General features: G+C 44.5%; 1 protein-coding gene across 3 annotated transcripts in view; it reads left to right on the forward strand.

Annotated features, from left to right (window-relative positions):
• Window positions 1-14204, forward strand: part of LOC147617691 (shaggy-related protein kinase epsilon-like) — a 37998-nt gene extending 23794 nt beyond the window's left edge. The window contains exons 1-13 of one of the 3 annotated variants that reach the window (XM_086775938.1): window positions 8485-10004; window positions 10353-10620; window positions 10768-10877; window positions 11053-11101; window positions 11436-11708; window positions 11801-11875; window positions 12349-12405; window positions 12552-12692; window positions 12812-12862; window positions 13007-13102; window positions 13181-13264; window positions 13471-13573; window positions 13677-14204. In XM_086775938.1, coding sequence (XP_086632064.1) covers window positions 9949-10004; window positions 10353-10620; window positions 10768-10877; window positions 11053-11101; window positions 11436-11708; window positions 11801-11875; window positions 12349-12405; window positions 12552-12692; window positions 12812-12862; window positions 13007-13102; window positions 13181-13264; window positions 13471-13573; window positions 13677-13759 — 1446 coding nt within the window. In that variant the 5' untranslated portion in view covers window positions 8485-9948 and the 3' untranslated portion in view covers window positions 13760-14204. The other 2 variants (XM_086775936.1, XM_086775937.1) reach the window with 2 other exon arrangements.
• Window positions 14205-14468: the final 264 nt, after the last annotated feature.

Raw genomic sequence — 14468 nt, forward strand, 5'->3', positions numbered from 1 at the left:
CTTGGAAGGTAGAGAGGGTTTGTACAGGTGTGTCGACTGTATGGTATGCTGTGCTGTGATACTCTTTTGAGAGACAGTTTGGGAGTCTGTGTTGTGATGCAGGAGCACTGGATGTGTCAGGGTGTGATGCTGTTCATAGTGTGAGAGGCTATGGATGGTTGTGGCAGCCTTGATCATGGGAGAAAGCTTCTGTATGCAGACTCAATGTGAGAAGAGTCTTTCGATATGAACAATGGCTGGACTTGTTTGTGGATGCCATGTGGATAAGAAGCCAGATGCAGGTTCTTTGCAGGCTTCAGGAGTTCTACTGGGACGGCTGAATTACCAACCTTATATTGTAATCAAAGCTCTTATTTTCAATTAAAGAAATACCGCAAGGGGCGCCACTGCGATTTGGGGCCAATCGGTGTCCGTGTACTATTTGCAGGAGCACTCTAGCTCCCCCTGTTTGTTTTCCTTTTCTACGTCCTCAATGGTGTTGAAGTGTTTTATGTGCGAGTGTTTGTTTCACCGCCCTTTGCTTTCTGAAGGCCGGTTTACACTTCCTTTTGTGGATTGATCATAGTCATATGGCCTAGCACTTTCCTATACATTGAGTGCCAACTCATGTTCACAGCATCACTCCTAGGGGGGATTTGTTGACATGTTATGGTAGTGATGTGTGTGAACACACTTAGGACCACCGGGGCACTTTTCCCTCACTAAGAGGTTTTTTCCCCCGTGCATTGTATATATGCCCAACACTCTAGGGCTATCTTATCTTTGTTCTTGCACACTAAGTAATACTACTTTTGTGTTATGTGCTCTTGAGCTTCTTCTTCTCCAAGCTGTGTGTGCATTCTTGCAACGCTAGTTCCAACAAAAAGCAACATGGAAATTGGATCAAATGCTTAAGGACAGATGGAGGTGGTGAGAATACATCTCTCATACATTTGATGACTACTTGAGAAAGCATGGCATACGAAGACAACTTACATGTAGGTACACTCCTCACCAAAATGGAGTTACTAAGAAGAAGAACAGGGTCAAGGGCCATGCTAAATGAGAAAAATATACCAAACTATTATTGGGCTGAAGCATGTGCTACTGCAGTGTATGTATTGAACAAGACACTAATAGCAGCCATACACGAGAGCACACCAAAAATGAAGCTAACAGATTATAGGTCAGACATTGGTCATCTCAAAGTATTTGGTAGTATTGCATATGTGTATGTTCTAGATGAGAAGAGAAGTGTTGGGATTCTGATGTGAATCTTGATTTCCTGTCCGATGTGACTGATAGGATCTTGGATCCTGAACACCTTACAACTCCTTCCGGAATATGTATTCTGGAAACACACACAAGATAACTTGCTCGAGGCATACACTCATGTTGGAAGATTTCGGACGAGGGGATGTCGGATCCGATCCGACGTTCGATGGCGGATCCAATCCGATCCGATCCGAAGCCTATTCTAAGGCGGATACGATCTGATCCGATGGTGGATACGATCCGGGTGGCGGATGCCGATCGAAGGCCGGAGTAGTCCGATGGCGGACGATGTCCGAAGCCTGAAGTAATCCGAAGATGGATGCTGACGGACAAAGAAGATAGACCTGAGTCGGGCTGATGAAGACGGACGAATTCTGAAGGAGTCGGACGAAAGAAGACCAACGGAGGTGGTTGTTGGTTGCTAATCAACACGACAGTGCAGTCCGACTCGTAGTGGAAAAGTCGGGATCTGTAGATGTCCAACGCGCAGATGCGCAGCAAAAACACTCTCACACTCTCACTCAGCTCACTCACAATACTCACAGTACTAAATAGTAAACACAGCAATTGATCAACATGCAGTATATTCCTCAATGAATACAATCGGACAATGTCCGCTTAGTCTACTGAAAAATACTTGCTATACAGCTGATACTCTTTTGTGTACACAGAATCTCCTCTCTTCCTTTCTTACACACAAGCCTACACCACCACTGTTACATCAGTTTTCCGTTGCTTATATCTTCGCAACAGTTTATTCAGTTACACAAGGCGGCCACTACCCCACTACTTGGGACAGACCGTCAGCCGCCGCTGCGGACTGGCAGGCGGTTACAACCGACTCAGCGCACAGGCCTCTTAATGTTATTATTACAAGTAAAACTGTTACATGTTGCTACCAACTTGGCTCATGGGCACCGCCCGTCGGATGGGTGTCCGATGCATGATCAGACAGTCGGATCGGCCGGTCAACACCTGGCACGCCCGGTGGCTTGTCCGACGCTCGGACAAAATAGCTTTTGGAGGGGTCGTACAGAGGCTCGTACATGGGCTTCCATGCCTGTTTCTTCTGGTATCTGCGAGCCTCTTGCTCCGAGCAGCCAATTCCTCTTCGATCCTTGCCGGATCGGATGTCATTGAGATCCACGATCCGGGCTGTCCGATGTGTGGTGGCCATTAGGTCCATTTGTTCCAAAGCAAAGTGAGGGGCTGAAATCGTCCACGGTTGTAGTCGGCTTCGGATTTGTCTTTCAGCTGGATTGGGGATGCGGAAGGGTGGCTGGATCTTTTGAAATGGGATGTGTCGTTGAGAAATCTCAGCCCATGTCCCTTCCGATGCCTCATGTCACAAGATGTCGCTGCTGCTTTGGACAGCCCGCGATGGAGATGCTGGGTGTGATGCTTGGACTACTTCAGGCATTTGCGGTTCGGATTGGGCCATGTGGAGCATTGTCTGCTCCTCAATGTATTGGATTAGTTGGTGGCTCCAATCTTGCGGATGTGGAACATTATGGTTGTCGAATTGCAGAATGGCCTGAAGTAGTCCTTCTGTCAGCATTTGCACGTTTTGGTCAGCCTCTGTTTGCTTGTCCTGTGCATCGCGGAGTTTGTTTTCATTGCGTTGGAGAGCTTCTGTGTGTTGTAAGTGTCGGACAGTGGTGTCCGACCTTACTTTTAACAGTTCAGTTTGCAGCTCTGCAGTGGTTGTCCGGCGATCTTTCTGAGTTTCTATCCAATTTGATAATTGTGCGATCACCTTCTTATGTTCTTCAATCCTGTTTTTGAGCTCTGCATTCTCTTTGTCTTTTCGATTGGCCCAGTCTTGAAAATCTAATATCTGAGCATCCTTGGCTGCTGTCCCTGTCATGAAATGTGAGTGTTGGAGCTTACCACTTTCTTTGAGTTGCTGAATTTTAGCCGTGAGCTTTGCAATTTCCAATTTGTCCGTGTTAGAATCGGACTTACCTGTTGGCTCTGGCAGATGCTGTTTTTTCGATGCACTCCTTGTCTTTGGCGGATTTTCCTTTAAGTGCAGGAGTTCTGCATTCAGCATCTTCAGCTTTTTGATTTGTTCAGTATCTTTGGTGTTCTGCTTTTCGAAGGCTTGCCTATCCTTTTCATAATCTTCCACCATTAGTTTGAAGGCAGCTGCTTGATCCTCCATGGTTGCTAGGGTGCGGCTCATGATGAGGATCTGTTCTTTCAGCTCATCGGAATTCATGGCATCGAGTGCTCGTCTTGTCGGATTTGAGCTGGGCTGTAAGTGCAGTATTTTCGGCCTTGGGGCTTCTTCCGTGATGACCTGTTTGCCCTTCTCCAGTGTTCTGATCTTCTGAAGGGCTTCTGTCAATTCTTTCTGCAGTCAGATTTCTGTATCAGATTGCTGGCTGCCAGAGGATGTTTCTTCAGGGATGTTGATGGGTATTCTACTGGTCCCTGCTCCCTGTCCACTGGTGCTGGGCCCTGTGTGGGTGTCCTGCTTTGCAGCATTGCCTTGGTCATCTTCAGATTTGTCATCTTCAGGAGCTGGTAACCCCAGTGGTTTGCATGTAGCCGGCGGAATTTGTAACAGTTTCTGAATCTCTGCCATGTTTGCCTCCCATGTTTCTTTCGTTGTTTGGAGGGCAAAGTCCTCCCAGTTCTCCAGCATTTCCTTGGGCAGAGTCAGAACTTCTGTTTCCTCTTCAGCTTCCAGCAGTGCTAGTTTGCCCTTTGCCTTGTAAAGCTCCAGCCGTTCTTTGGCCACAGTTGTCTCGAAGGCTTCTGCTGTGAGTCGCATTCCTTGGACTATGTTGGCTGTTTGGATGGTCATGTCAGAAATTCTGAGTTCAGCTTTTTCTACCCGTTGTTCTGCTTCTCGTATCTGAGCATTTAATTCTTTGTTTTGCTACTGTACTGTCCGCAGTGCATAGTCCAAGTTGGTTATCATGCTATTATGTTGTTGATTTTTTGCCTTTAGTTCTTCCAGTTCTGCATTCAGCCGCCCCGCGGTACATCATTCACTTGTTCCTTGAGCTTGTGCACCTGGGCCTGCAGTGCCCTTGTTTCTTCTTCTTTCTGCTTTATTTGTTCGACCAAGGTCGGAAGTAAATTCTGCAAGGAATTGAGGGCACTCTGCCACTCTTCTGCTCCTTGAATGTGTGTGGTTGGCTGTGATGAAGTTGCAAGAATCAATTGCTTCTGAGCAGTTTCAGATGGGACTGTCTTGGTGGCATCAGCTGTGGGCCTTTGAGTTTCCTCTCGGACTTCTCTGTCTTCTTCTTGAACTCGGGCTTCTTGCTCTTTCTGTTCCGTCTCCTACTGAGCCTTTCTTTCAACATCCGCTGTAGCTTTTCTTATTTCTTCCTGTGTCTTCAGTGCCTGAATTACTTGCTCTTTTCCTTTAGCAGTCAAATTTTCTTTCATTTGTTGTGTGGGGGTGGTTCTTGGCTTCTTCTGGAGAGGATTAAAAGTGGATGTTTGAGCGCCTCCAAAATCGAAGGTTCTCTTCTTTGCAGCCTCCTTTGTGGGTTTTGGACTGGTGTGTCCGAGCAACGCCTGTGGTGCTTGCGTATTGGCCTTTTGCATTGCTGTCTTGGAAAGCTGGCTCAAATGCGCAACGATCTTTACCTTGCCCCCTTTGCCATCTGTTTTCTTCAGGATTTTATTTAGGTTATTATACAAGACTGCTCCCCAGGCCACCTGGTTGCCTTGCTCAGCCTGTCGGATGAGGCCATAGGTTGACCTTCCCATGTAATGAGATTTGGCCAAGAGCATGACATTTTCGATGAGAAATTTGTATTGATCTTTCTTGGCCTCATCTTGGCAGGTGCTTATGCTGAATTCTTTACCTTTCTTTTCTTGGAAAACCTCCAGCATTTCTTTTTCGGACGCCATGTCCGCCTCTGTGATGCCGTCGAGTGGCAGGTTGAAGGCTTCAGCCACTAGTTCCTCAGTGAAAGGAACAAAGTTTCCGTCAGCCGTCGTGAACCCGTGGTTCTGTGCAAGCTCCTGCAGAAGGGTTTCCGGGTTGTTTGTCTCCTGCAGTTTGTTCCATTCAAGCTCAGCAAGGCCGGATAGCTTCGTCTTGGACAGCCATGACCTGTTCGGCGATTCATCAGTCGGAAGGAGATGCTGTTGGGGCTCAAAGTTTACGTGTTTTGCCATGGGTGATTGAGGGGTGCCCGAGGAGCGGGGGTGATGGTGGTAGTGTATGAGAAGAGAGAGAGTTGAGAGCTGACAGAGAAGAATAGCAAAAGTGAGTTTATCAGGCTCTTCAATCTGGTTTGGGCGTTTCGGCTTCCCGTTCTTGGGATTAGACAGCGTGGAATCGGGATATGATCTTGTGGTACTAGTAGTAATGCATGGCGGGTGGTGGGTAGGAAGTGGGCGGCAGAATCCAAGTAAAGTATTTAAAATAGTATATACACCCACGTGGCGCGCAAATTTCCCGGTTTCCCAAAATAGACATTGCGGGTATAATAATATATGCATAAATTTAATAGTGGAATTTAATACAGTATTTATTGTATATGAGTTGGGTGCCTTTGTACATGCTGAAAATTCCACACCTATATGAAATGCATTTACCTCACTAGTCAGAAGGATTTCTATTGGGTCGGATGGGTCGCTGCGTTCCCTTGTGTCGGATGTGGTCGGATCAATTCTTTGGTCGGACTGGTGTGTCACTGCCTTGTATGGCCGTAAGCGGAATCCATTTACAGCCTTGTCCACTGGTTCTCCTGACAGTGTTTCCAGCCGAAAAGTTCCCTCTCCTATCCGGTCGGAAATCTTGTATGGGCCACTCCAGCGGAGTTTTAACTTTCCAGTGTGAGGTCCGGTTTTTGAATTGAACAGTAGGACATGATCACCAATTCTGAAAATTTTGAACTTGGCATCTCTGTCCATCCATTTCTTTTGTCTTTTCTGCACTGTCTCTGCTGTCCAAGCCGCTTTGATCCGTTGTTCATCCAATTCCAGTAATTTCTCCATCTGAGTCACAATGGACTCTTCCAGACTAAGTCTTTCGGACACAGCAATCCGCAGACTTGGTACTAAGAATTCCATTGGCACGACTGCCTCAAGTCCATAGACCAGTGAGAATGGCGTCTGACCTGTGGTTGCTTTGTATGCTGTTCAGTAAGCCCATAATGCGGAGTTCAACTTCTGGTCCCAATCCTTCCGATTCTCGCTGACAATCTTTTTTAAGATTTTCAATATGACTTGATTAGTGGCTTCTGCTTGTCCATTGGCTTGAGGATAATACATTGTTGATTTCTTGTGTATTATCATGTGTTTCTCCGTGAGTTGTCGGACTACTTCATTGATGAAGTGTCCGCCTTGGTCACTTACAAGCTCGATCGGGCAGCCAAATCTTGTCATTATGTTCTCATAGAGGAACTTTGCTACTGAGTTAGCTGAATTATCCCTTAAGGCCTTGGCTTCTACCCACTTGGTGCAATAATCTGTTGCCACCAAGATGTACCTGTTCCCTGTATTCCTGGCACTTGGTTTAATTGGTCCAACAAAGTCGAGACCCCATTTCTGAAAGGGTTCCAGCGCCAGTACTGGTGTGTGTGGCATTCTATCCTTTGCTACAGGCTGTCCTAGCCGTTGGCATACATCACACTTGCCTGCAAACTCATGGGCATCCTTTAATACTGTCGGCCACCACAATCTGGCTTGCAGGATTTTCCTGCCTAGAGTGTCCCCATGGAAGTGGCCACCAGAGATACCCTGATGTGCTTCTGTTAGCACTGCATTTTGCTCATGGTCTGGCACACATCTTCTCAGGATTTGGTCAATCCCCTGTATGTACAGTCGTTGGGCTACCTCCACAAATTTTTGGCTTTGTAGGGCCATCCGCTTCCTTTCATCTCTGCTGAAGTCCGTCGGAAAGACACCATGCATGATGAAGTTTAACATGTCACAGTACCAGTTGCCTTCCGATCTTGGACTTGTGACCACATATATCTGAGCATCCGGTAGATCATCACACTCCTTCTGGCTGTTCCCCATGTTCTATCCGAGATAGAAAATCAGCGAGGGGACAGCATGTTCATTGCCCGGTGTATGTACCACAGTGAAGTCAAATTCCTGCAGTATGAGCATCCATCTTGCCAGCTTCCCTGTGAGGTTGGGTTTATTGATTATGTACAATAATGCTTGATGATCTACATGGAATACAAATTTGTTGCCTAAGAGGTAGTGTCGGAACTTGGTTACAGAGTAAATGAGTCCCAACGCCTCCCTCTCGGTGGTGTGGTAGTTCCTTTCTGCTGTGGACAACATCCGACTAGCATAGTAGATGGGTCGGAACCACCCATTTGTTTCCTGCATTAGAGCGCTTCCGATGGCAATATCGGATGCATCCACAAACACGTGGAACTCTTTACCCCAATCAGGTTCTTGCAGCACAGGTGCAACTGATAGAATCAGCTTTAAAGCTTGGAAAGCTTTAGCACATTGATCCGACCATTGGTAGACCACCTCTTTCTTTGTTAAAGCATATAAAGGATGAGCAATGTGTGACAAATACCTCATGAATCTGGTATGCCACTTGATCTGTCCGAGGAATCTGCTTAGTTCCTTTACATTTGTCGGTGCCTTGAGGTTTCTGATCATCTCCACCTTCTTGGGATCCACTGCCAGTCCATCTTTGGACACGATGTGTCCGAGTAGAGCTCCACTGGTTACTGCAAATGCACATTTTACTGGATTGAGCTTCAGCTTTGTTTGTCTGCACTTGATTAAACATAGCTGTAGTTGTTGCAGGTGATCAGCCTGTTTTCCGAAGACACTGAAATCATCCACAAACACCCTCAGCAAGGTCGTCAGACCATTCTCCTTGGCACCAAGCACATGAATATTTTTATAGCTTTTTTGAGTAATCAAGTTGAATGAAATGCTTCAAGTAACAAGTCCTTAGGTCAATGAATCTAATTGTTGATACCATGGCATTGAACAAGTGTAAAAGATGTCGAATGGCTTTCTAGTGTAGAAAGGGACTTGAACAACAAGTGTAAAATATAATTTCAAAAGGGTTTAAGTTCTTTAGGAGATGGGGCTTGGAATTGTTACTTTATTGGTGGGGTTTGCGATACCATGGCATTGAAATGCTAACTTTAACCGAGTTCACCATTTTTCATAGACCACTCAAACGTTTGGAGCGAGTGATAAATGAACATGAAGTCCTTGTGAGATCCATTAAAGGAGTCAAATAAGCAAGCAATACAAATACAATGTAGTAAAACGTATATACTTTTAAGGGTCTTTATAGACATCTCCCATGGGAGCTTTCTCGTCGCTACAAAGGAACATGTGGGTGAGATCTGTAATTTTCAAGGGTGGGGCTCAAGCTTGAATTTTGACGGACACTCTTGCCCTTCAAAATTGACAGGTTTGGTGAAGTTATTTTGTATTATACTATAATTTTTTACGGGCATTCGAAAATTTTATGGCCAAAATGCTAAAAATGGGCATGACACCTGTCAAAAAGTAACTATGGTGGTAGGGCTCGAGGGTTATGTTTGTTTGAATTGCTGAGAAACTTAGAAGGGTCTTTTCTTTGACGCTAGTCTTACTGTGGTCTTTTCTTTGACACTAGTCTTAAAATGCTCGTGAGATGGTGGGTGGATTTGTAAAGAGTTAAGAAAGTTCAAAGTGGGGATTAGAATTAGGATTGGGGAGGAGGCTTTTTGTAAAGGAGTTTCTGTGATAATATTATATATATATATTTCCCAAAAAAAAAGAAAAGAAAAAGCGTGCCACTTGCATATGCCCAACATTGCTTTTACACGTGGAAGCTTTATGGCCCGCCACGTCAAAACAGAGTTGGACCACCTTGCCAATCCACGTCATACAGCACAGACCCCACACGACGGCGGCGGCAGATTGAACGGCTAGCTTGCCACGTCACCATTTTGGAAAAGAACTTGCCATGTCATCCCATGCCTCTTGCCATGCTGTCTCGTGAAGGAGCAGGCTGGCGGCTTTCGCAGCACCGGCTATCGCCCGTCGTAAAGGTTGAAGACCACGATTAAAAATGCTCGTTAATTTTGATTAACAGGGGTTATTTCGTTTTAGTGTGGTCCTACTCTTTTATTGGCGTAAATTTATTTTTTCAAAAAACACTGTTTTATTGGCGTAAATTTATTTTTTCAAAAAACACGCGCTCATTTGACTTAATTAGGGGTTGTGGGCGCTCTAATCACTGCTTTAATTTCCGACTTAGTCGTGGTTTGAAGTTTGATTCGTCGGGAAAAAAAACACATAGAAAAAGGCTATAAGAAGGAGAGAGCCTCCATTGTTGTACACCCAGACAGCAAGCAAATTTCTGATTTCTCTTCCTAATTCAGCAGAAAACCCTGGGAAATTCGCAGGTGACTCATGCTTAGCGGCGATTATCGCAATTAAACGCTTGCTTAACAGAAATTTCTCTCCATCGAGCGCTTGCTTGGCGCAGCAGGAAGAGATTTGTGCATTTGGGCACTTGCTTAACAGGGATTTTTGCGGTATCAGGCGTTTGCTTAAGCAGAGCGCACAGGTTTGTGCTCTAATTGGGCACCTGCTAAGCCCCTTAATTAGAGAGATTTCCGCACTGAGAGCTCGATTGGCTATTGGGAGCCCACCGAGCCTTCCAAATTGGGAAGCCCACAGGGCATGGAAAACGTTGGAAGCCGTCATCATTCCTGCGTTTAGAACAAACCTGCGGCCATGCATATGATGCGACGATTGAAGAGCCTTGCTTCTGGCCGCTCTTCAATATCTGACCCGGTAAGTAAACCATGCTCAATCGTTGGGTTAAATGGCTTAATTTAGGCAAACCATGCTTAATCCTTGAAGTAAATATCTAAATGTTGTTTACGTTGTGGTTAATTCTTTTGCCCTCATTGCTAGTTAGCGCTTAGGACCTTGCACCGTGTCCTTACCCTAGAGCCATGCTTGCCTTCACGTTCTTTATGATTATCAATGGGTACCATGCTTCTATGGGCCCAAGACCAGCCCTTCACCTTCAGTGAATTGCTAGAAGCTGGAGGGGATATTGTGCATCTTGTTTTTGGATTAACACAACAATGACTTAGTTTTCAATCACAACGGTCTTTACATGTTTTGAACACTCGGGCTGGAGATTCTGGTAAAAAGAGAGCAAAGGTAGAACAGGAAGGCGTAGGGACCAATCAACATTCATCTGAATCATGGTTCAAAGCTACAGAAGCAGCTCACTCTTCGAAACGGCAGATGGGATCTGTAAAGGTACAGCCTGCCATGGCTGGTGCCGCAATGGCAAACTCTAGCATGTTCCACACAGGATCCGGTGGGGCAGACCAGCTTCCGAAAGAGATGTGTGAAATGAAGATTCAGGATGACAGAGTTAATGCCCATAAGGTTAATACATACAGATCCCTTTGAAAGATTTTTCATGTAGACAGTAGTCACATTCCTTGCACAATGCTAATTTGATATCGTTTTAAGTTATCGTATCTCGAGGTGCTTTTTGCTCAACAAGTGCATCTGCATTATCTTTTGATACAGGAATCAGAACCATCTGTCGTTGATGGCAATGGCACAGAAGCAGGCCACATAATTGTTACAACTGTTTTAGCAGGATCAAATGGGCAACCAAAGCAGGTACTGCTTTTCTTGTCTTTCAAGGGTTTGTGTGTTTTTCATGGTGCATGTATGTGTGTATGTTGTGTATGCTACATATGTATGTATACATTAATGTGTGCACGTGAGCACCTGTGTAAACATATAGAGCGAGCATACATTTTTTACTTTTTCTATTTTAATTTAAATGTATTTTTTGGTGGTTTGCAGACTATTTGAACGCGTTGTTGGCACTGGATCCTTTGGCATCGTATTTCAGGTGTGCCTGGTTTAAGGACTCAATTTGTTGAAAACGATGAAACAGTGTTGGTATTGTTATTGTGACATACATACATGCATGCATGCATATAGCATACACACGTACATACCCGTTACAGACATGCATACACATACATACATATGCACATGTACATTGCATACATTGCTTACACACGCATGCACATGCCTGGGGTCATTGGCCATTGCCGTATGTAGAAGGCTCTCATTTGTATATGATCAGTTTGCAAGAGCTCTGCGATTGTATGTTTTGAGAGTACCTTTTTTTAAATATCATGAAGATAGCTGATTGGTAACTGTTCTTTTTCTAAATGCAGGCAAAGTGTCTTGAGACAGGTGAAACAGTGGCCATCAAGAAAGTCCTGCAAGACAAACGTTACAAAAACCGTGAGCTGCAAATCATGCACATGCTTGATCATCCAAATATAGTGACCCTCAAGCATTGCTTTTATTCGAACACGGAGAAAGAGGAGTTATATCTTAATCTAGTATTGGAGTATGTACCTGAAACTGTGTATCGAGTCTCGAAGCATTACAGCCGAGCCAATCAACGAATGCCCCTCATTTACATCAAGCTGTACACTTATCAGGTGAAAAGACATGCTTTATTAATGATCTGATTATGCTAACACATTGCTAATGATTTTCCAATGACATTATTTGAGTGTTTTCATTTATGTAGATATGTCGAGCATTGGCCTATATTCATAGTGGTCATGGGATATGTCACAGAGATATTAAACCACAGAATCTTTTGGTATGTTGATTACTTCGCTCTCTTTCTCAAAAGCAAGTCAGTCCACACACATGCATGCACTTGCAATATGTGCACACGGACACACAGGTGCACGTGCGCGCACACACGCACACACACATGCACAACACAAACGCACATGCAGGTGCATCTTACACCTTCATGCGCATGCACATGTGCACACGCCCTCACGTACAGGCGTGCACACACATGCCCGTTCCCATCCCCATCCCTTCGCCCTCTTCTCTCTACCACATGTGACATGGGCAATCTCAGCAGATTGTCATATAACTGAATGACGGTTGTGCATGATGAATCCATTTAACCTGTGTTGTTTGGAGGGTTTTGGGTGCCTAAGTCATGGATGTCTCCAAACTGGGGCAACAATTGTGTATGTGACCACTTTGGGATCACCCCCCATCCACCCACTTGTTCATGCACACACTCTTAACGCTTTTTACTTCCAAAATTACGAGGTCAATCCACATACCCACCAGTTGAAGCTCTGCGACTTTGGAAGTGCCAAAATGCTGGTAAGTCTACTCCTTTTTATTGATGTTTTACACGATTAGGTAGATAATCTTATTTTAAACCTTCCTTTAAGATTATGGGAAGTCTCTCTTAGTGTTTTTGGCTTTCAATATGTAATGGTGGCGCATCATAATACTGTGGTTTGCAGGTAAAGGGAGAGCAAAACATTGCATATATTTGTTCTCGCTACTATCGAGCCCCAGAGCTCATTTTTGGAGCTGTGAATTACACCACAGCAATTGACATCTGGTCACTAGGTTGTGTCATGGCCGAGCTAATTTTTGGGCAGGTATACTCTATATATCTTCCAACGTGATATCAATGTTCTTGCTAATCACTTCTTAAGCATTGTATTATTGTGGTACTGGTATTCACACTGGTGAAGCCTTTTCTTTTGTATAAATCCAGCCGCTTTTCCCTGGAGAGAGTGGTGTTGACCAACTTGTGGAAATAATTAAGGTCAGTGACATTAGATACCATGTTGTAGGAGAAATGTTCAAGGTCTGCATGAATAATAATTGGGTGGCAATGGCCGTTTTGATGATTTGGGATGATCATAAACTTGGGTGCTGTCTGAATTTTCTGGATTCTTTTGATTTAAAGGTTTTGGGTACCCCTACAAGGGAGGAGATCAAATGCATGAATCCAAGCTATACTGACTACAAGTTCCCACAAATTAAGGCACATCCTTGGCACAAGGTTTGTATATCACCATTTCAATTGTTGTGGTCTGCTGTAGCAGGTTTGTGATATATAAGTGCTCGGTTTCTGTTTCAGATCTTTTCAAAACGGGCACCACCGGAAGCGGTTGATCTCGTAACGCGACTGCTTCAGTACTCACCCAGCCTGAGATACACTGCTGTGAGTGTTATAATGGGCCATTGTTGTGAAGAGGGAAAGTGGGCTGAGGGGTGAGGGGGGCTAATTAATAAGACCAAAGAGGAGGTTGTGGAGTGGGGTGGGGTGGGGTTTAAGCATAGGGGGTATTCCTTGACTTCTAATTACACTGAGTTTACCTCCTAATTACACCTAGCTTACACCTGAGGTTTGTTTTGTTCTTCCTGTAGCTCGAAGCATGCGTGCATCCTTTCTTTGATGAGCTTCGCAACCCTGCTACACGGCTGCCCACGGGGCGTCCCCTCCCTCCTTTGTTTAACTTCAGGCCTCAAGGTAGCTTTCTGTTAGCTTCATTGACACTGTCAAAGCTATATTTCTTTTTGCAACTGATTGAGAATCCATATTTGGGTCCGTGTGTTGCTCTTGGGTTTTACAGAATTGAAGGGCGCAACTCCAGAGTTGCTTCAGAGGCTTATACCCGAGCACGTGCGAAAGCAAAACCCAATGCTGGCCATGTAGAGATCTGTGGTGTGTTGTGTCCACTTTCACGTAGAACATTACACAAGAAGATGGGGGGCTTGTGTGTGTACAGAGATGATGGCATGCATTGCCACTGAGATTATTTGCATTATAGAGTAGATCCACCACCACCTTCTACATGGAAATTCTTTGAACCAACCATCTGGTGCTTGTGAATGCAGACTGGGACTGATTACAATATGCAATTCAGGCAATGCCTGTTATTAACACTGAGGTTTCTCATTGGCCTTTTCTTTCAATAGTTTAAGGCTTGCTCGAGAAGTTGATGTTATTTCAAGTCGTCTTTGAAAGCTAGGATGAATACACAACCCTCTGCCAATGGGACAGGTGGGCAACATTAAGTGTTTTTTTTTTTTTTGCTTTCCTATGGGATTGGGTAAAGTGTATTACTAATCGAGAGAGCATTTGATGCCTTTTTCTTGTACATTTTTAGTTTATATAGATTGTGCTTGTGAAGAATTCGAGCTCTCAAGAGGTCTCAAAGAACAATATAAGTAAAAAGCCTACATCATCATGACAAAATTTAATACTAGACAAGTAGTGATGGGTTGGATTTGAGCTAGGTCCTAATAAGTATACATCATCTTAGCCTTTTATAGTATTCCCTCTGGGTCCAATTTTGCTCCTTGGTCTTCCAAAATCTACTTCAAGTCTAGAGATTATCCTAACAATTGAACTATAACTGCAA

Source organism: Cibotium barometz, chromosome 36 (assembly GCF_041138505.1).
Source record: "Cibotium barometz isolate CiBa-2024 chromosome 36, ASM4113850v1, whole genome shotgun sequence".
In the NCBI taxonomy this organism is placed as follows: domain Eukaryota; kingdom Viridiplantae; phylum Streptophyta; class Polypodiopsida; order Cyatheales; family Cibotiaceae; genus Cibotium; species Cibotium barometz.